The sequence below is a fragment of the Carassius carassius genome, chromosome 31 (genome assembly GCF_963082965.1).
Source record: "Carassius carassius chromosome 31, fCarCar2.1, whole genome shotgun sequence".
In the NCBI taxonomy this organism is placed as follows: Eukaryota; Metazoa; Chordata; class Actinopteri; order Cypriniformes; family Cyprinidae; genus Carassius; species Carassius carassius.
The window spans coordinates 31,040,475-31,063,768 of record NC_081785.1 but is presented as its reverse complement, the minus strand read 5'-3'; the positions used below and the strand labels follow the sequence as shown (position 1 = coordinate 31,063,768).

General features: G+C 40.3%; 1 protein-coding gene across 1 annotated transcript in view; it reads right to left on the bottom strand.

Annotated features, from left to right (window-relative positions):
• The window catches only part of col14a1b (collagen, type XIV, alpha 1b), a gene marked incomplete at its 3' end in the record, with an annotated part of 92,940 nt that extends 76,515 nt beyond the window's left edge, over positions 1–16,425 (bottom strand). Inside the window, exons 1-13 of the mRNA XM_059519564.1 lie at positions 16,293–16,425; positions 15,258–15,323; positions 6,530–6,685; positions 6,307–6,426; positions 5,958–6,122; positions 2,996–3,157; positions 2,672–2,835; positions 2,349–2,478; positions 1,908–2,053; positions 856–985; positions 631–770; positions 430–556; positions 172–311 (exon numbers count right to left, since the gene is read on the bottom strand). Coding sequence (XP_059375547.1) covers positions 172–311; positions 430–556; positions 631–770; positions 856–985; positions 1,908–2,053; positions 2,349–2,478; positions 2,672–2,835; positions 2,996–3,157; positions 5,958–6,122; positions 6,307–6,426; positions 6,530–6,685; positions 15,258–15,318 — 1,641 coding nt within the window. The remainder of the gene's footprint in view (positions 1–171; positions 312–429; positions 557–630; positions 771–855; positions 986–1,907; positions 2,054–2,348; positions 2,479–2,671; positions 2,836–2,995; positions 3,158–5,957; positions 6,123–6,306; positions 6,427–6,529; positions 6,686–15,257; positions 15,324–16,292) is intronic.
• Positions 16,426–23,294: the final 6,869 nt, after the last annotated feature.

Below are 23,294 nucleotides of genomic sequence, written 5' to 3'. Positions count from 1 at the left end.
GAGATGACATCACTGAATCCAATGATGAACTGCCTTTAACAATCATTTTTGCATTATTGACACTGTTTTCCTAATGAATGTTGTTCAGTTGCTTTGACGCAATGTATTTTGTTTAAAGCGCTATATAAATAAAGGTGACTTTGACTTTGACTTTGACACAGGTGTATGCACCTCTTTGGTCTCTCCTCCTGCCGCGGGTCTCCAGGTGAGTCTGTGGAAAGAGACGTCAGATGCGGCGTCTCGCCACATCACTCTGAATCTATCAGTGGACACGTCAGTGCTGTTGAGATTCAGAGGCAGAGGAACTTCACCTACAACACACACACACATATAAAAATAAATACTTCATTGAATTTTTTTTTGCATTCAACAGGGGTTAACAGGGTTAAGTTCTTATGATATTAAATATATGAACGTGTGTGTTCTCACTGGTGTTGAAGCTGTCCGTCAGCGGTTTTGCTTGTCCCTCGTCATACAGGGCAAAGATTGCAACAGTGTACTCCGTCAGAGAGGTCAGGTTACGCAGGAACAGCTTGGTGACCGGACCCACTTCCACCTGAGATTACCAAAGGTCAAAGGTCAGAGACAAGCCACAACAATTCAATTCACAGTGGCTGGATGCGCTCTTACCTTATTGGTCTCCACAGCATCTGTCTTCACATAAACGATGCAGAAACCTTTGACCTTACGAGATGCCGCGTCCCACGAGAGTTTAGCGGAGCTATGACTGATGTCTGAGATGCGCAGATTACGAGCCGGAGTCAGACGGACTGAGAGAGAGAGTCAGACGGATGATGTTACTGGCTAGTGTTTAGCACACATAGGTGTTTGTGTATTGGTGGGATCTGTACTCACGTGTGGTCTCCTGCGCGGTCATGGGGTCACTGGCCTCCTCTCCGTACAGGGCATAAACGGTCACCGTGTATTTGGTCACAGGTGTTAAACTGTCCAGTTCAACCTGAGTCACGGAGTCAGACACTTTAACCTGTAAACACACAAATACACACTCACTAGCACTGTTGAGGAAAGTTACTTTTAAAAGTAATGCATTACAGTGTTGTGTTACTCCCTAAAAAACTAACTAATTACATTACTTAGTTACTTTTTATGGAAAGTACTGCATTATTTTACTTTTGAGTTACTTTTTAAATCTGGGCAGACCTTGCTTATTTGTTTTTAATATTACAAAATTCTTCTTTTACAAATGTAAAAGCCATTTCACATTAAAAATGAAGTGAATGTGTCTCAGTATTAAGGAAATGTAAATTCACATCTGTACAGTAGAGGAAGACACTCAAACTAATCTCATGAAGAATATGACACAGGAGAATAAAGTTCAACACTATTCAGCATCAACTAAAATGAAACATAAATGTGAAATTTTTGCTTAGTATGGTTGTATTTGATTGTCAAAGTTCAGTAGCAAAGACCTTAATTAATAAAATTTGTCTTAAATCTTAACTTTTCTTGCAGGTTTGTATAATGTTCTGAGTTTGCATTTGACTGTTATTATTTTTTTTTTAGGAATACTGAACCTGTTTTGGTGCAGTGAGCTGAGTAAATGCATCATGTTCACACTGCACTCACTCCTGATCTCTAACAGCATGACAACATCAGAGCTGTCAGTCAATACTCGGAAATCAGAGTAACACAAATACTTATTTGAAAAACTAACTCAGATATTTCTTTCTAAATTAAACAGTAATGCTATACTTTACTAGTTAAAAAAAGTAATCTGATACTGATATCTGATAGGGACGCTCAAGGTGTGTGTGTGTGTGTGTGTGTGTGTGTGTGTGTGTGTGTGTGTGTGTGTGTGTGTGTGTGTGTGTGTGTGTGTGTGTGTGTGTGTGTGTGAGTGAGTGTGTGTGTGAGTGTGTGTGTGAGTGAGTGAGTGTGTTTTCCACCTCCTTCTCGTCTGCGGGTTCGCCCTCCGTCAGAGGAGCGTACTGGATCATATACCCAGAAGCCCCCTCTGCCTCCCGCCAGCGCACACTCATGCTGCTGTGAGTGATGTCATACAGCTCCAGATCACTGACCGTCACCAGTGACACTGACCAACAAACACAACAATCAACAACCATGCAGACACATCACTACTGCAGGACAAAAAAACAGATCAGACAAATACAATACATCAGTTCAGTATGAAATAACACATCAGATGTGTATATCAGACATATAAAATAGATAACAAAAATAACAAAATAATAGATGCAGAGGTGTATAAAAGATCAAACCAATGAGAATGTGTATTATATATATTTTAGTATAGTGTTTGGACATACAAAAGCGATCAGCTTGTGTTTTAATAGATGAGATGTAAGGATTAGATCAGTAATACTCACAGGTGGTCTCACTGCCTCTCAGAGCTTCACTGGCTGTGTTGCTGTAGATGGCGAAAACAGTGATCTGATACTCCGTCAGAGAGTTCAGATACCTCAACACCACAGAGTTCTCATCGCCGTTCACCACCACCTGCACACACACACACACACACACACCGCATTCACATACACTTTCACTAGTTCTCCTGAACTCACAATCACAAATGGATATTCAAAATGATACACCATATAGCCTTTTCTATTATTGAGGCAAGCCAAAATGTGATCAAAACTGGCATGCTTTACTACATTTCTGAAGATCGTAAGTATAAACACACACATACCTCCTCAGGTCTGGATTTACTGGATGTGTAATATACCACTCTGTACTTCTCCACCAGGCCTGAAGCGCGAGTCCATGACACACGGAAGCTCCTAGCTGTGACCTCAGAGGTCACAAGGTTACTGGGAGCATCCGGTGGCCCCGTGGAATACGAATCTGTCTCACCTGAAAACACATAAAGAAATCACCTAAGCAGGATAATATGAAAGTACAAATATAATCTGCTGTTAAAGTTTTAGCTTTGTTAAAGGTCACCGATGCTGCTATTAGAGCGTGAGACTCAATCATCTGGAGCAGAGGAGCCACAAATCTCCCAGAAACGCACCGCTGATCTCTCTGCTGAGTTCAGAGACGCGCTTGCAGACGCTCCTAGTCAGTGCCTCCACGATGGAGCTCAACAAGCTGAAATCAGCCGTGATATACACGTGTGTCTCCTCTGGTGGAGAGGCGATGGCTCTCAGCTCGTTCTCATCCGCATTCTTCACTCCTGCAGATTCACAAAGTCAGAAAACTATTAACTTACAGTTTTTTCAACTGCTTATACTTTCAAAACTTTGCCTTCCTTTTTAAAAAACTTCCCACACGAATCCAAGAACTGCAAACAAAATTCAAAATGCCTCATCTCTTGCAAAATGAAGCACTGTATTCAAAATATCACAAACACATCTCAGAAGCAAACATAGAAATATTGCCATAATATTAATTCCTGTTAGATTTTTAGTGTTAAATGGAGAATTGTGTGGTGTGTTTTGTAAAAAGTGTTTTATGAAATTGAAAACGGAGAATTAGTGTGTGGTTTTGAAAGATTTGGTGTGTGCTTTTACGGTTTGAGTGTCAGCTTTCAGAAACTGTGTGACAAGTAAAGATTTTGTGTGTAAGCAGTTGGAAAAAAACGTCTCAGGTTAAGCATGGTTCCCATGGTTCCTTGAGGGAACGAGATACTGTGTCAGAGAACGCTTTGGAAATGCCCTTCATCGTGACCAGCTCTGAACTGGTTATTCTGAACTCAGGCTGTCAGGAAACTGAACTCTCTCCCGAAATTGCCCCTCCCCCCTCCCCTCTTCTGACCCAGGCACCACTGAACTATGAACCCCCCCCCCCACACTAATATACGATGACATACACCAGTCACTTTGTGCAGCATTGGTCTGCTCACTACCTCATTCTCCATGGAACTGACGTCATTCCACTACCTCATCAGTAAGTTAAATAAAATAACTGCTCTTGAGCCCTTTGTCACTTTAATCAGACTTAATAAGCTTTTGTTTTTGCACTAAAAAACCTTTATCTGCACTGTTATTCACTTCATTGATTTGCACTCTATCTGCCATTTGCCTTTCGCTGCTTTATTTAACTTTATTTTTAATTTTATTATATGTCTTTTTTTTACATTCCCTTACTGTATAGTTGTATCTACATTTTATATTTGATCTAGTTTTTTAGGATTTAATGTTAATGTTATCTGTGTGCACCGGGGGTCTGAGAGTAACGCAATTTCGATTCTCTGTATGTATGTACTGTACATATGGAAGAATTGACAATAAAGCAGACTTGAACTTGAACTTGAATCATTTGTGTAATCAGTCCAATGGTTGGGCGAGACCTCATAGCTGGGTGACGTCAAAGACCAGGAAGCTTAAAAGCATGTGCAGCGAAGTGCCAGCAGGGATGCGGGAAGTATGGCCCAGAGACGCAGCATCTCGTTCCCTAGAGGAACCATGGTTACATGCATAACCTGAGACATTTCTCTTCAGGAACTCGAGCTGCGGAGAACACTTTAGGAATGAGAAGGCCCACGCCGGCAGACTTTCAAATCTCTGTCTAGTGTGGAAGAACACAGCTAAAGTGAGAGAAGGAGCCAGGAGCCTGACAAGCAATCGGGGACATCCCACCCAATGGTCAAACTTCAGAAGAAGTGAGTTTTAACCCCCAAGAGAGGGGAGATCAGAGGTCTCAAGGTTTAGGATAGCATCCTGATCCACCGCTTAGCACAAGCGTCTTCTGGACGGAGGCCTCAGCCTCAGTGCACCACAGAGGAAACATGTAACCAGAGGGTATCTGCCCACTGACTGGCCACCGAGAGGGGCGCAGTAGGCTGCAATGTCCACCACGTAGTCCTTCAGGGTGGAGTGGGTCAACCCTGTGGAGAGAAGGGTCTGCAGGAAGTCCAGAACTCCCAACCGGGCAGTTAACTGGGTTGAGCTGGCAGTCTCCGCACCAAGAAGTGAAACGCTTCCACTTCAAGGTTTACAGTTTCCTTATTGAGGGAGCTCTGGATTGGAGGAAGGTCTCAACAACCTCGGTTAAGAGACCAGAAGCTATGAGTTGTGCTCCCTCAGAGGCCACACCTACAGCTTCCAAACTCCATGCGGGGGCGTGCCCTCCAGCTGTGAGAGGAAATCTCTCCTGACAGGAACCTGCCATGGAGTGACATCAAAGAGGCCAGAACGGGGCTACTAACAGCAGTCGGACTCCGTCCCGGCGCACTCTCTCCAGAACTCCCAGGAGCAAAGCAATCGGGGGAAAAGCGTACAGAAAAACTCTTGGCTACATCTGTGCCATGGCAGACAGAGAGAACCAGAGGGAACAGTGCAATGTCACTCGAGTCACAAACAGAAGAGCCTGGCCAATAACTCTCCAACTCTGCTTCACTACCTCGGTGTGAAGCCGACATTTCCCGGGGCTCAGTCCCTGCCTCAACAGGATGTCTGCTGCCATATTCAGATGCCAAGGAATGTGCCTGGGACCACATAAGGATTTGGTACACTAGACTGTACAAACGGCATGAGCGCAGACCCCTTGGTGGTTGATATAAGAGTCCACCACTGTGTTTTCAGTGCACACCAACACATTGTGACCTCTTAGGTCTGGGAGAACGTTTTTTATTGCTCAAAGCACCTCCAACATCTCCAGGCAGTTAAAATGCCATGTCAAATGGCGACCACTCCACAGATCGTGGGTAGGGTGGCCACTCATGACCGCAGCCCAACCGGTGAAGGCCACGTTCTTCGCTAGCATTACGCAGCGACAAGGGGCACCCAGCACCAGGCCCTGAGACAAGAACCAAGGTCTCCTCCACATGTCTAAGGCACGTAGGCACTTCCGCCTTTGATGTCACCCGCCTATGATGTCTCGCCCATCCATTGGTCTGATTACACACATGGTTTAGAGCCGGTCACGCTGAAGGGCATTCCCAAAGCGTTCTCCGACGCAGCTCGAGTTCCTGATGAGGAACTGTAAATATTTACAAGACTGTATTTAAGTTAGAGCTGGTTTTGTTCCTGTACCAATAGCAAACAGTTCGATCCCAGCATCTCTGAGTTTCTGAGCAGGAAAAAGAACATCGTCCTGTGATTTCCCATCTGTGATCAGAATCCCAATCTTAGGAACGCCAGGTCTGGATCCAGATTCAGCTTTGAAGCTGTTCTTCAGAATATACGTCAGAGCCAGACCTGGAAACACACACAAATCATGTATGAACAGATGCATTAGATTGAGAATCGTTTAGGTTTGTGTCTGAGTGTGTATATGAGTGTTAGTTTGTGTGAATGTGTATATGACTAAGTTTATGTGAGTGTATGAGTGAGTTTATGTGAGTTTGTGTGTGTGTGTGTGTGTGTGTGTGTGTCTATTAACCTGTGAGTGTGTTTCCTCCTTTATAAGGCAGATTCTTCACAGCATTGATCACGGCTTCTTTAGTGCTGTGTGTTTTCAGATGCCACTCAATCCGCGGATCCCCGCTGTACTGTGCCAAACCTGAACATACACACACACACACACACACACACACTATTAACACTCCAATGCACAGCATAAAAACACAGGAAACAAACAAGCAAACAAAAGACTGCAGACGCACCAACACGTGTGTGTTCAGATCCAACCGCAAAGGCCCTGATGAGACTTTCCAGAAACATCCGCACCAAACGGAAATTTATTCTTCCGATGCTCCATGACCCATCCACCAGTATCACGATATCTGCAATGGCTGGAGTTCTACATGTGAACACGTCCACTAAAGAGACAGACAGACAGAACAAACAGCGGATGAAACGACAGTAGCAGCAGATTGGTGCTTACGACAGAATAAATACAAGCACAAGGGCAGCATCTGAAATTTCACGCTCAGGTCAAAGGACGAATGACACAAACACTCAGAGTGCTCGCGAACGTCTTTATTTCAGTTTTGGACTGTCAGATGTTTCTGCTACGACACTACTGTGTCTGATTCCCCAGGGTTGAGACAATGTTAAGGCTGTTTTACACCAAGAACAATAACTATAATGAAAACTACAACAGTGTTCACCTCAGCAGACGATAACATTGTGTTTATTGTAAGTGCAGCAATTTTGTCGTATGTCTTTAATTGCTGGAGCTAGATTCTGATTGGCTGTCAATGTTTGTATCGTTCAGCAGCTGGGAGAAACGCACTCTGAAAGTGATTACTAAAACAATTAATTGTGATTAATCGCATCCAAAATAAAAGTTTTTGTTTGCATAATATTTGTCTGTGCAGTGTTTATTTATTATGAATGTAAAAATACACACACATACAGTATATATTTTGAAAATATTTACATGTATATATGTCACCTTTATTTATTTATATAGCGCTTTAAACAAAATACATTGCGTCAAAGCAACTGAACAACATTCATTAGGAAAACAGTGTCAATAATGCAAAATGATAGTTAAAGGCAGTTCATCATGGATTCAGTGATGTCATCTCTGTTCAGTTAAATAGTGTCTGTGCATTTATTTGCAATCAAGTCAACGATATCGCTGTAGATGAAGTGTCCCCAACTAAGCAAGCCAGAGGCGACAGCAGCAAGGAACCGAAACTCCATCGGTGACAGAATGGAGAAAAAAACCTTGGGAGAAACCAGGCTCAGTTGGGGGGCCAGTTCTCCTCTGACCAGACGATATGTATTTATATTATTATATTTTATATTATATATACATATATTTAAGGCTGCAGTCTGTAGGTTTTGCCTCTTTGTCACCATCTCTGTCTGAAAACCTGCAAAAGCAGCTGTGTGTGGAGTTATCTTCCTTGAGTGAGTTGTGCATCGGCTCGGCATGGATCCAAACATGGCCCATTATAAGATTTCTAACAGGTTTTCTGAACCAGAGACTCAACTATTTTCTGCAATTCTCCAGCTGTGATCTTTGGAGAGTCTTTAGCCACTCAAACTCTCCTTCTCGCCACACATTAGGACGACATAGACACACATCCTCTTCCAGACAGTTTTGTAACATTTTATGTTGATTGGAAATTCTTAATTATTTCCCTGATGGTGGAATATTTCTGTAAAACAGGAAGCCAGAGCTGGATGATTTCATGTTTATAATCATGCTGGAGTGCTCAAAATTGTGAAAATGAATGGGAATATAATTTAGAGATATGTGACTCGTAAGAATTTCTAGGGGTGGCAATAATTGGGTCTAACGAGTATTTGAGAAAAACATTTACAATGCAGATTAATTTTCACAGACTTTTTTGATCATATTTACCAAGGGAGCCAATATTTTTGGCCATGAATGTGTGTCTTAGAATATATGACCCAAATAAGATAATGTCATCTGAACAAGTATGTAACAAGTCTGTCACGTTTGTTCTGAACAACTGAGGAAAAAAGCATTACAATAAATCACACAACCAATGGTGATTTAATCTAACGATCGATTAGCTCATGTCACATTTAACCCTGCAAATTATTATTATTGTTAAACTTTGTTCTCAAATTATTAATGTTAACAACATCAGCATTTCTTGACTGTGAGCAGTGCTTAATTTGTAAATTGCGAGGTCCCGGAACAAAGCGGGGTAACGGATCCGGCATGTGATTACAGGAGGGAGAGGTAAGTGATTTTAAGAGCGTGCATCAATTGCGTTAGGGTCTGACTGTAAGGTCATGAAAACGTTTTGAAAAAGTTGTGGAATTTTATTTTTCAAATCTCTGTACAATAGTTATATTTAATCAGGTCGTACATTTCTGTGATTTTAATGATTCTCGCAGCTTTCGATCGGGACAGCTGACAGAACTCTCACTTGACTTGACTAATCGGGTAATTTTTGCATTGTCACAAAAATGTATACTTTGCTCACATTTTAAGATTTTAAGCCTTTTGGTACTCACGCGCTCCACATGCTGTATTAGGCTATGTGCCCTCGCAGTCACATCCAAAGCTGGCGCGTATAAAGCTGACTCGCGAGTATTATATAAGAGTTATTTTTCGTAGTTTGTTGAGTTTAAGCAGCCAAATACACAATATGATGTCTGATGGGTGTTGACAAATAAAACAGTTTCATGGCACACTTTACTTAAATACAGGGGGGGAAGAAAGAATAGGGGAAACAAATCAATAATTAAACAACACTGCGTCGTCAGTTTCGGTGTTGTATCAGACACGTGCAGTTAACATCAGGCTATATGAAAAACCAGCTCAAATGGAGTTAACAAGGTCTTTGGCCGCGAATGAGGAGATCTGTGTTTTGTCCACATCTGAGAAACGTGCAGCGCATTATATGCCATTATCAACTTTTACAGGTTAGGATATAACGTTTATTGTTGAAATATGGGCGCTTAGTTTTTCTTGTTGTTTAGTACACTTGGCCAATATCCCATGATATAAACGATAAAGCGCTTATGCACAGGATATTCAAAATGTACAAAAGTATATTGGCTGGATGGCAACAAACTTACTTCTCCAGTCTTCAAACACATAAAGACATTACCTTTTACAGACATAGTGTTTGAGTAAAGAAATGCTGTACTATTCTAACAGTTATGTGTTTACCCTTGATTGCAGATAAGCGGAGATCTGTCTCCTCCAGCTGTGCGCACGTTAATCTGAGTGAAGTGACCAGGTTTCGCGAGAGCTTGAGGATCCAGTGGCATTATAAAGTTTTACTGACAAGTTTAATGAATTGAAATACTTAATACTTATCATTGGTTAAATATTTGTAAAACCCTTTGATTTAAAATTATAATAACCAATTATAATAGAGATATGAATTTTGGATAATAGATATATACATTTTTCCTTTATTTGTCCAGAATGAAGCCTGTTCAGTCAGTTAGTTCAGCAAATAGTTTCAGAAGTACCTTAAACTCTTAATCACATCAAAAGTTTGAAAGAAACATAATACTTTTTTTTTTCTAATTTTATTGCGATATATATTTTAACTCAAACTTCAGCATGAAGTGTTTCATATGGACTCACATAACCTGTTAAGACAGTGTGAATCTTTCTTGAGGTTTAGAGAGGTCAAGGGTCAGCACTGGGGTCAATGTAAGGCCAGCGTTGTGTTAGGAAAGGTGTAGTTCATAGCAAGATCTTAATTAGTTTTGCAGGATACATGAGAATCCTTTTCCACTCTGAAATGTCACGATGTGTTACAGACAGTGTGATGATGACTTTAATTCAGGGATCATCCAGAGCCACACAAACACACTGTGTGTTATGATGATTATATGTGAGCTAAAGCTGCACTGAAGGACTGCAGGATCGAGAGATTCGTGGCACACCTGTGTACCCATGAGGCACAGAGACTCAGACAGAGATTAGTAAGAGCATTCAGCTAGTGTAGACATGCAGAGACAGCAGGACAGAGAAAGAGACGGTGAATGAGAGAAGACATGTGAATAATCATCTGTTTCTGCTGTTATACTGACAGTCTGGAACATCTTTATGAGTCCACCTCTGAAACTGTCACATTTTGGATAAGAAAAATGTTGCATTATATATTATTTCTGAACATACACCAGTAGTCAAAAGTTTTTGAACAGAAAAGATTTTTAATTTTGTTTAAAGAAGTCTCTTCTGCTCACCAAGCCTGCATTTATTTGATCTACAGTGCAGCAAATACAGTTAAATTCTGATATATTATTACTATTTAAAATAACTACCTTTCTATTTGAATATATTTTAAAAGGTAATTTATTCCTGTGGTTTAAAAGCTGAATGTTTAGCATGATTACTCCAGTCCCGTGATCCTTCAGAAATCATTCTGATTTGATGCACACATTTTTTTATTATTATTATTCTTACATTAAAACAGCAGAGTAGTATTTTTCCAGGTTTCTTTGATGAATATAAAGTACAGTAGAACAGCATTTACAATATCACCTTCATATTTCATGCATCATTTCTGCAAAGATATTCAAACAAGTGAATCTGTTGTAGGTTTACATCATGCTGAACTGTGCTGAACTTGGAAAATAATTTAAACTGAAGTCTTGAATCAGTTAAACGTTAATATCGCAATAAAAGAAGATTTACAGACACGTTTCTCTCTCTCTTCAGCAGACTGCCACATAATCACACACACACACACACACACACACACACACACACGCCTTCAATCTCCACGCTAATGTCACGTTAGCAGAGCCTCTGCGGTCGCTGTGCTTCAAACCACCATTTAAACTGGAAACTAAATATAGCATTGCCCAACATTCAGAAACAGACAGAAACGTTCACGCTGATGTTCAGTGCTGCGTGAGATACACATCTGCCACAAGACTACATCACAAACAGAAACCGGTGGAAACACACACACACGTGAAGAAGCAAGAGGACAGACAGGCTCTCGAGAGTCCGTTAGATGATTAACATCCTGCACATGCTCCAGGTAAACACTTACACACTCCGCAGTCACAGCAAACACACTCCTGTCTGACACTCAAATCATCCCTCGCTGAGAGTAACTCCAGTTTTAGGAGCCACTTCTGCTGATTTATGAGTGACACATGGTGTTTAAATCCCAGTGCTGCAGAAATCATGTCAGAGCAGAGACTACTCGTATCAGACACAGATCCACGCCAGCAACAACACTTCTGTCCCAGTGAAGAGGAAACTTACATGACAAATCATTCAACAAACACCTAATTCAATAGGTCCAATAATACAGTTCTGCATTAATCTGTACTGACTCCATCTTTTCCACCAAACTTGTGAGAGTTTTGTAATCGTCCAGCACTAATCTGATAAATGTGATTTAATATTAAGACATTATAAACATGATCATCATGACTTTCTGTAAAGCTGCTCAGTGGTCTGTCATGAGAGAATAATGGGTTAATTAAGACTGTTTTAAGACCCAGTAAAGAATACATTGAATACATTAGTCCTACATCTAACTTTGATAATGCAACTTTAAACCAAAGAAAAAGTGTGTGTAAATAACCTTCTGATCACAGTGCATGAACTCATGTTCTTCCTCAGTATTTCTGTCTTAAGATGACATAAGAAGTGCATTTATGATTAAAACTAGAAGAAATATCTGCCAATCTACTTAGCTTAAAGGGAAAACCAGTGATTGTTTCCAGTAACAGACTTTTGGCCTTGTTTTAAGCTTAACCTCACTTTATTTTGTTCAGGTTCTTCCACTATCTTCACTTTGCATCTCCAGTAAATGTATTCATGCAACATTAAAGGCCATGACTTTCTGCTCTGATTTAAGACCTTTAAAGACATTCATTTGTGGAAGAGAGAATAAAGAGTAAGAAACCTGCAGAACTACAGATCACATCACTCACAATCAGAAAACATCTGCTACTGTTCTTCATCTTCATCAGTTCATAAAGCAAGCGAAAGATGAAAGCTGAGTGAATAAACGCACACGTGTCCTCTCACTTACAGAGCAGACCTCACTGTCCTGCTGACCTCTGACCCCGAGAGAAACACAGCACCATTCCAGTGAGGGGAAATAGCACAAAAAAATAAAAACTTGCCAATATTTCTAATTTAAATTCTTAATTTTTTTTATTTGAAATGCATCGTAATGTAAAAAAAACTATATATTAAATTAAAATATATATTAATATATAAAAAATATATACATTTTTAATTATTTGAAGATTTTTTTTATTATTATTATTATTAATTCATTTATTTGAATATAGTTTGATATCTTCTGATCGATGGCTCTCAATCAAGTTTGATTTCTGGCCCTTCATATTAAAAGATTTGAGCAGCTCTGCACTGGATTAGAAATAAAACTCTAATGTTTTCCTTCAAACTCTTCATTTCTCTTTGACTGAAGAATGGATGGCCTGGGACTGAGTGAATGATCTGGAATTTAGATTTTCTTTAACATCCAGCCATGTTCTGTCAAACCTCTTACACCGACACACTTTCCCAGGTTAGATGTAGAAGATTCATCTCTGTAGCCGATCATACAGCATAACACTGAGAGTGACTCTTCTATCCTGCGGATTCACATTCCCAGCATTCCCTGCGATGATCACAGAGGACGAGAAGTGGGAAGAGACAGGATTTCTCACCTGAGTCTGTATCTGTCAAACGCTCCCTTGAGCTCAGGCCGAGCGTGTTGGAGCTCAGAGAACCAGAGAACACATCGCTCAGAAAGATCCCCTCGGAGTAAAGCTGTCTGTTGATGAACAAACTGGATCATCACGAGATGATGGAGAGATGCATTATCTGTGTCTGAGCGGAAGACTGGAGAAGACGCCGAGTCCCAAACAAACACCACACAGTATCCACACGCTCTGATCCCAAATACAACATGTTTACATGTGACTCATTGCTGGCTAATGACTAATGAACGCTGGTCCATTGCTGATTTATGTTACACTAAATCAGAAACACTATCTTTTACATTAGGCCTTCTAGGGTGATCTATTCTGACTTTTAGATCACTTTTGACCTAACTCGTTAATTTGAATATGATAATCTTGTAGAATATAGATGTAAAAATACAAAGGGAAGAAAAGTATTCAATGTGGAATGGCATCAGGGTTTCCCAAATTGAGCTTTGTGAAGGAACTGCAGGATTTTTAATAAAATATCTACATCATAAACTCATTTAATGGTTACATGACTCAGTAGAATGATCATTAAAATCTCTTTATCAAAATGACCCCTTAAACTTAAACATAACTTTAGGAACTTCTAAAAGCGGTAAGATTCAAAAGATGGAACAATGAATGTGAAAACAATTTACTGTCTAAGTATAATGTAATCAAGTAAACAGTAAAAAAGTAACTGTATTCTGATACAGTATGAGCTCAAATCTGATGAGTCTGGATTATATTTAATGTGTCTCACACAGTTTAGATTAGGACACGGCGTCTTGAGTAAACGGCTCTGACTTCCTCCTCGTATCATGCAGATGAGAGCAAACCCCAGCTCGTGTCTCAGTTAGCAGCAGATTAATGTTCTTTACAGACGTGTTTCAGGAAGGGAAGAGGATAAAACACTGAATGAAGAGCACCAACCTGATGCAGGACGAGTGTGTCCTCTCAACGGCGTCGGCTCGCGTCCAGCCAGAGTTTTTATACCGCTAACAGATAAATCACTCAAAACCTGGTGTGAACATGTTCTGCTCATATTTCACGACAAGGTCAATAGGAAAACTAAACTGTTTTCATTGTTATGTTGAAAATTGACACCGTTAAGTCCCCAAATCTCAATGGGCCTCATTCATGAAACTTGCGTAAATATATATGAGTAGATTCGAAATGATTTGAGTCATTCAGTTTAATTAATCAACACTCACAAGTTTAACAAGTTCATCAAAGCTGCATTACCCAAACGCATCGTAAGAAGATGATAGAAAGTTATAAACCACTAGGAAACCAATCTTCTCCCAGATCCAGGAGAAACACAGCCCAGTGCAGATAATGAGGGAGTCAAGAGTTTAGAGGTACTTTAATAAAAATAAAACCATTTTAATGGACTATCTGGGGACTCGCTGCTCACACAGAAGCTGAATTCTTCAAACATTGGTTTTATATAGCTAATGCTTTCAAGAAGTTAGTTTAGTTTTCTAGATTATCAATCAATGGTTAAAGGTATGCTCACACCAAGAACGACAACTATAAGGATATTAGCGTCCAGAGCAGAATGGATTGAGATTGGCTGTGAATGCTCCAGAAATGATTCTGAGAGTGCTGCTGTTCTGGTTACAGTGCTGACCTGGGCTGCTTATTTTAGCGCTAGGGTTATAGTTCTGGTTCTGGGAGCGCTGGCTCTGTTTCAGACACCTGAGACGCAGGTATGAGAGTAACAGATCAGAACGAGTCTGCTGGAGACGCTCTCTCTGATACACAGACACACAAACATGCTTTACAGGATCAGAAAAGAACTTAATGGAGAAGATCTATGGCACTTCTAACAAGTCCAGCCACGTATTGTTGTTAAAGAGACAGTTCACCCAAAACTGAAAATGCTGTAATAATTTCAGCTCCTCACACACATGCTCTTCCAAACCTGTATGAGTTTGTTTCCTCTGCTGTGTTCTTCTGTGTTGAACAGACAGTGTTTTTTGGGTGAACCGTCCCTTTAAGCAGCGAGAAGGAACGCAAGATTTCCAAAACAAACACAGAAAACAGTAAAGGTTTACTGAGCGAACAGTTGAGCTAAAATAAAACAAGCCTTATTAGAAATTCTGAGTATGAAGGAGATGTATGAATAGAATGATTTATTAATGATGTAATATGGACAGAACGATTCACAGAATTATAAAAACAACATCACAACAATTGATGATGTAACAAGCTTTTGAACGAATGATAAAAACAGTTAACAGAAGAGAAATCACTAGTGAGAAGTCGTACCTTGAGCATGTGTGATTAATACTGATGTGAGGATCAGGATCAGCAGCACTCGAACCCGCATCCTCTCTGCTCAACACACACACACACACACACACACACACACAGACTTACACTCATTTACATGTATTCATTAAGCAGATACTTCCATCCAAAGCGAGTATCAAATGATCAGTGTTGGGAAGATTGCCTTGGAAATGTAACAGGTTACAGATTACAAGTTGCTGTAAATTTAAAATGTAATAGTAGTGTAACTTTTTTAATTACTTTATTAAGGTTAGTGATTACATTGGAGTACTTTTCTACATTTCTAATGTTTTATTTTAAAACATTTAAAGCAGGCAGGTTAACCTCAACACTGATTACTGTCAAGATCCTTCATCACTTGAATTAAGATTATTAAAAATGTATTTAAAAGTACAGCCACCACAAAATCTGACTTTAGCGCCTCTGTTTACTTTGAGTTAAATATAGATTATAAATCATATTTTAATAGTTATGATACTGTTTTTAAAATCAAATCTTTGCATATGGAAACACTGGCATCTAACAATGCCTTGGCAAAAGAGTTACTTAAAAAAAAAAAAAAAACAATGCATAAACATAAACCCAAAATAGGAGATAAAACAGTTACTGAATAAGCACGTGTCCTAAACTCCTGAGACATTGGTATCAATGCAACTAATGAAAGAAATCAATTAAATCTTTCCGTGTATGAAAGTATTCAGATTTAAACCCCTTTGTAATAGTTAACATTTTCATAATTAACTGTAATGACACATTTTTCATTAACTTAAACATATAACAGTTACATTTGTTTTGTAATTAAACGACGTTATTCCGTTATATGTAACGTTAAATAGTTACTCCCAACACTGCAAATGAAGAACATCATCAGTACAAATCTACAGACTTCAGTACAAGTACAAACAACTAAACTCGTTTCAGATTTACAGTCTACTGAAGAGCCGAGTGTTACTTATTTCAGTCTCTCAATTAATGCAGTTCTTCTAATAAATCATATAATATCGCACTCACCTGCTGTAAGAAAACAAGAAGAGATGATCTGAGGAGAACGAATGAAGCCAGAGCAGCCGGAGCGCGCGCACTCTCAGGGCGGGAACCGGTGTTTGCCGCGCGCGCGGAATGAGTTCCCGCTCTATAATTAAACTCCTCAAAGGCTCTCATTCATTCCGTGGCGCTGACGGACAGGAATGTGTCGCCTCAGACTCTGTCCTTATTCACTTTCTCCTCTTGACTTCACTCGGTCAGTTCTACAGTGAACAATGCATTAAAGGCTCGAAGGAGGAAGAGCTACATCTGATGAAGATGAAGGATGAGGAAGAAATTAAGACACAGATGACCTTCCTCTCACTGACTCATTAACAGCTTTTCTCAGTTGCTTACTAAAATCATTCTGTTGGCTGCAAATACAAAATAATTCATCCTTACACTTTCCTCAAAACCTGTTTGTGGGAGACATATAACCACAAGAATCTCACAAGACAACAGAAATCAGTATAATTCACATGCCACATCATCATCATCCACACAGCTGTCTGCAGAACCACTTTACAGTCATAAGCGTCGAAATGATGACTTAAAATGTATAATTATGATGTGAAATTGTGCCTAAAAAACTCGAAATTGTGATAAAGAATCAAAATTCTGACTAACAAAAGTCGATTTATAAATACTTCTGGTAATTTATTCAGCTTATTATTTTTAGTTGGAGTTGATATTTCAAATCACAATTATGAGATAAAAAAATGGGAATTCTGAATTCTTAGTAAAAAAGGGGTAAGCTAAATATCTTGTAATTATGACTTTATGAATCATAATTTCTACTTTAAATATGATTTAGTATGTAAAAATCTATATTTATGCCAATTTAGACTTGGTATATCAACATTTCAACTTTTACAGTTGAAATATTGATAAAATTACCTTTAAAGTTGTCCAAATTTAGTTCTTAGCAAAGCAAATTACTAATCAACATTTTACTTTTTTATATATTTACTGTATAAATTTACAAAATATCTTAATGGAACATGATCTTTATTTAATATCCCAATGATTTTCATCATGAAAGAGAAATGTATAATTGTGACTCATACAGTGTATTGTTGTGTATTTCTACAAATACACCTGTGCTACAGGTGACTGCTTCTGCTGCAGGGACACAGATATGAGCTTTGTGTCTCGCTGGTGTGTCTCCATGAGCTCCATTCATGATCTCAGGTCTGTTTATCAGTTTTTGCAAGTGAGCAAATAAGATTTTTGATTAAAGAGAAATTTATATAAAAAATAAAAACACTAAATGCATGGAAGATTTGTTCACAATAAGAGCAGCATTATGAAAATGTTGACACTTTACAATGAGCTAAAAATGGAAGCTCATGTTAGCTCAGTTCTCTTTTATAATGCATGTATGAGGCACTGGAGGCACAAAAGAAGCTTAAAATATAATCTTATTGTGATGTTAGTTGCCAGAATCGACGTAATGCAGGCTCTGATTTGCAGGGCTGCTGCTGGCCAAATGGGTGCCCCAAGCAGGATTGTATTCTTGTGCCCCCATCCTTAAATATGATATATGTAAAAATAAAAAATAAAAAATAAAAAAAACACACCTAGGGCTGAAAATAGAACTTCAATAAAACTATTTACAAAAAAGTAAATAAATTAATAAATTGTATTATTTACAAATTACAATTGTAGACATTAACCTATGTCTATGACTTTATTATGACTCTAATTTAATTTATAGTCTCAAGCAGGGGCGGACTGGCCATCGGGAGCACGGGACATTTCCCGGTGATCTGACGGTTGTTCTGGGCTGCCGGGTGCCGCTGTGCAGTCGATCAGGCTGACGGGTGATAGGCTGGTACTGTATACAACTGCGAATTAATTGACGGTTTTATGAATCTACGAATCAGGCGATCTCGGAGTGAAAATGACACCACCACATGACCAAACATCAGCGAAGCATTGCCTAATTGGCTATATCCAGAGACAGGCTTTATTTTAGAAAATCGCGCAAAAAATGGAGCAGTAAATGCAAAGGAGGAGCAGAGACGGAACGAATAAAAAGGAGAAAAGCCCTGGCCACAGACACAGCAAATTACTGCAAAATCCCAGCCATGTTTGCCAGTAAGAGAGCAGGTCGGTCAGAATTACACTTATATTTACCAGGGATGGGACGGTGCAGTGGCGAAGCCAGGATGTTTTATTAGGGGTACACACACAATCACAACTGATTTGTGGTCTTCGCTTAGAATGGAAGCATTCATGATAGTCACGGCCCATTTTATCGATGCGGACTGGAAAAAGAATAGCGTTGTTTTAGAAACAAAGCAGATGGATGAAGCGCACACGGGAGAAAATGTCGCTGCGCGACGGACGCTTGCCGCATTCCACCAGAGACTCCAGAGAAGCGGACAACGCTGCCCACACGGTCCTCTTTTTTGTATTTTTCATTATTTGGCAGTTTTAGCAGTTACATTTTTTTGTAGCGTGTGGCGTGGTCAGGTGCACGATTGTGACCGTCAATCACTTAATTTTCAAAGAATTGTATTATTATTATAATTTTATGCATTATTGATGTTTTTTTCGTTGTTGTTTTATAAATGCTCTATGAAAATTGTTTAATAAATGTTCAATCAAAATGCAAAAAAAATGTGTGACGGTCCTCCCGTTTGTTTCACGGTCCAGCAGCATGGGTGCAGCGCGCGTGCTCGTCTCATGGGTCACCTGACCTGCATGGCCAAACGTCCGCTGAGCAGAAATCAGCTCTCACAGTCTCAGTATGACCATTACTGTGTTAGTTAAAAATGTAAAACTGGCCCTTAATCAGTTGATCAGCTGTCATCACTGATTGAAAGCATTTCAGCTTTCTTGTGTTGGCGAACTTGACCAACTACCTATCAGATCTGGGGTGGCCACAGGGGTGGCCAATGAGCTTTTAGGCTTTTAGGGGTGCCCCCCCCCGGGGTGCCCCCCCCCCAGAATCGCCATTGGACGGTTCACTGAAAAATCCGAATCGCTCGGTTCACCACACTCTTAGAAAAAAATGATTCACGCTTCGAACTCCCAAACTGACTCAAATGATTCGCGATCCCCAAACTGACTCAAATGATTCGCGATCCCGCTATGAACTCCCAAACTGATTCAAATGATTCGCAATCCCGCTCCGAACTCCCAAACTGATTCAAATGATTTGCGATCCCCAAACTGACTCAAATGATTCGCGATCCCGCTACGAACTCCCAAACTGATTCAAATGATTCGCGATCCCGCTACGAACTCCCAAACTGATTCAAATGATTTGCGATCCCCAAACTGACTCAAATGATTCGCGAACCCACTACGAACTCCGGAACAGACTCAAATGATTCGCGAACCCACTACAAACTCCCTAACTGACTCAAATGATTCGCGAACCCGCTACGAACTCCCGAACTGAATCAAATGATTTGCGATCCCCAAACTGACTCAAATGATTCACGAACCCACTACAAACTCCCGAACTGACTCAAAGGATTCGCGAACCCACTACGAACTCCCGAACTGAATCAAATGATTCGCGATCCCCAAACTGACTCAAATGATTCACGAACCCACTACAAACTCCTGAACTGACTCAAATGATTCGCGAACCCGCTACGAACTCCCGAACTGAATCAAATGATTCACGATCCCCAAACTGACTCAAATGATTCGCGATCCCGCTCCGAACTCCCGAACTGATTCAAATGATTCGCGATCCCGCTCCGAACTCCCAAACTGACTCAAATGATTCCCAAACCCGCTTTGAACCCCCAAACTGACTCAAATGATTCGCGATCCCGCTCCGAACTCCCGAACTGACTCAAATGATTCGCGAACCCGCTACGAACTCCCAAACTGACTCAAATGATTCGCGATCCCGCTCCGAACTCCCGAACTGATTCAAATGATTTGCGATCCCCAAACTGACTCAAATGATTCCCGAACCCACTTTGAACTCCCGAACTGACTCAAATCCCACACAGCAGGAGACTCCTAGGCGGATCCGCCTTCAAGTCGCCAAACCCGCGCGTAACTATCAAATTCGTTTGGGTGTCAACCAGCGGATCCTGAGCGGACCCGTGTCGGATGCTCGGACGCGGACGCGCCTTTACTGCACCGGTTGAGTACAGCTCACCAAGAACCGACATCAGTCCAGTTTCTTTGCTGAGACACGGTTGTGCTGAACCCTCTTTTGAGTAAGTATTGATTTATTGATATATTGCGACATTCACAGTAAACATTGGTTTTTAAGTTATCATGCATTAATTTCATAAATTATATTTATACACATACAAATTCATAATTTCAAGTGTAGCTTAATGGGGTTTTTTGTATTATGTCTATGATCATTATTTGATTTATAATTGATAAACCTTTTTTAATCATATAATATAAAATAATTACTAATAGAAGTTTCTCTCTTCTTGTCTAGTGTGTAGCAAAGAAACAGACAACACCACCATTCAACAATGTATTTATTTAAATACAACATTAGAAACAATTATACATTTTACACACCTGATTGCAACCGGTCTCTCTTACAATTTGTCTTTTAGAACAAAAATGAATAGAAAGACTGAGCCTGTCTCCTTATCAAGCTGAAGGCGAAGGACGCGTGTAGACGTTCAGAAAAGACTTCATCAAATTAGGACAGACATGACTGATATGGACATGACAGGAATAGGGGCAGAAGACAGAGTTCTTTCTGAGAACACTGCCCCCCCCTCTTCAGCTTATCCAAAATTATAATGGTGTGTACGCTATTTACACTGAACTCTCCCGGCCGTCTCCATTCTATACCTACCCCTTCAACTCTGACAGAATGAACATATTTGTTGTAAATTATGCATCTGACGAGCTGAAGTCAGTTGAGGTTTCAGCGCTGCGACAGAAATGTGTAGCCTTGCCGTACCGGGACGGTTTCGTGGCCACACCCCTCCTCCACTAAATGGAGAAACAAAACAAATCAAATCAATCCGTCTAAACAATCAGTTCAAGTTAAAAACTCTACAAATATAGTTGACTTCTGACTATGACTTATATTACTCTGGATGAACATTTGCTTTAAGTATTTCACAAAGTTGGTATTTTTCCATACACTACACCCATAATTTCACGTTTTCAAAATATGACATGACATATTATCCCTCAATATGCCAGGGGAAACTATATTTTAAGATGAATTAAATTTGGGGATTGCAATAACCATAATGGTTACTTAACAGCCATCGTTTTGGGGACTCTGATGAGAGTGAAGAAGAGCCAGAAAATGGTGACTTTGCATCTCTGAGGATGCCACGACCTTCCAGCTTGCCTGGTGTATCAGTAGAAGCCTCATCCCCAAGCCAATTGCACGGGAAGAGTAATGAATAATCTCTTAACATCGAAATAACAAATCATAATATTAGAGATATGGTTAACATTCTTAGTGCTAAAGATATTCCCCTCTCCTTGTCTCCATTCCTTCAGCTCCATCATCTTGCAGAGTAACTACCCCTCAACCTGGAGAAAACTGTCTAGATAAAAACTGTTCTCCCAAATAATATTGAATACAGTGGCCCCATCTATATTAACACAGCAATGGTCACTCTGTTTCAAATCAATAGACTGCATCTGCATTACCATCTCAGATTTTCAATCCATTCATGGGGTTGAAGTAGGTAGTTTATACCAAATTCATGTTCAGCATGACAAGAGATTTTTTTGTTTGCCTTTGTTTGGCTCTGTAACTTGCACGCCTCGCAGCCTTCCATGGTTAACATATCACAACCATTTAATACCAATTTCTCTCCCTTAGCACCAGACTATGGGGCAGGACAGCAACACCCTTCACCAGCTCAACTCCCAACACCCGCATTTAACATGCGCAGAGTTACTCAAGCTAGGGACTGATTTCACATATATTAGTGAATAGAAAGCTCCTGTGTGTATTATCAGTCATGGTTGTCCCCCTCTCACACACGGCCCACCTCACTATTGTCCAGGAACGGCAGTCCCCCCCCCCCCCGCACCAGCCCTCAACATGCGGACAGCAGAGGAAGCCTGTTCAAGCCTGACCTACAGACCAACATGGAGAGGGGGAAGAATGGCCGAAACCATTCCCTGCTCTGGTGAGCAATAACACAAATACTGGAGCGTCATTCTGTGCCAAAGATTTTGGAATAAATTCCCACAACCATCACATTCTCTTCAAACTTTGACAATAACTTTTGTCATTAATTCATGTCAGTATTATGAGTGATGAGGATAAAGACTGAAACACGTGATATATTTTATACACTACATTTGAGCTATATTTGATGTTTGTCATCAGCGGCTGAGGTCCACATCCTTAGCTGCTGGAAACCATTAAACAGCAACAAGACCAGCTTGTGTCAAAGGTGAACGACCTCAGCAGCAGCTGAACAGCAGCTCAGGGCCAGATGTTGAGATGCCTGAAAATATCCAGTTTCCCCTGGAACAACTGGAGGCCGTGGAGGCATTTGAGATGTTTCTAAAGGAAGCGTCAAAGGCCCAGCTCCACAGAGATTGGTGAGTTTTCTTACTGGATGGTGCCATTAGGTTCATTGATTGTCCATCATTATTATTGTAAAGGTGGCACAGGTCCATGAGGGTGTGATCCAAGTACCGTATCTTCCGCACTATAAGGCGCACCTTCAATGAATGGCCTATTTCAGAACTGTTTTCATATATAGGGCGCTCCGGATTATAAGGCGCACTGTCGTTTTTGGAGAAAATTAAAGGCTTTTAAGTGCGGCTTATAGTGCAGAAAATACGGTACATGTTTCAGGAGTTCACACTTGCACACAATTAGAGGGGGGGTACAGGTTAATGTGTATATGGCGTTGGGCCCAAACCCAGAGTACTTCCCCCGTATGTAAGTGGTTAGGACTAGAAGTGTGGAGAAGGGGTGGAGGAGGGATGCTGCCAAACTGTCAGTGGATTGAGGAGAGACGGCTGAATCTATATACTGTATATACACCTCTCCACTCA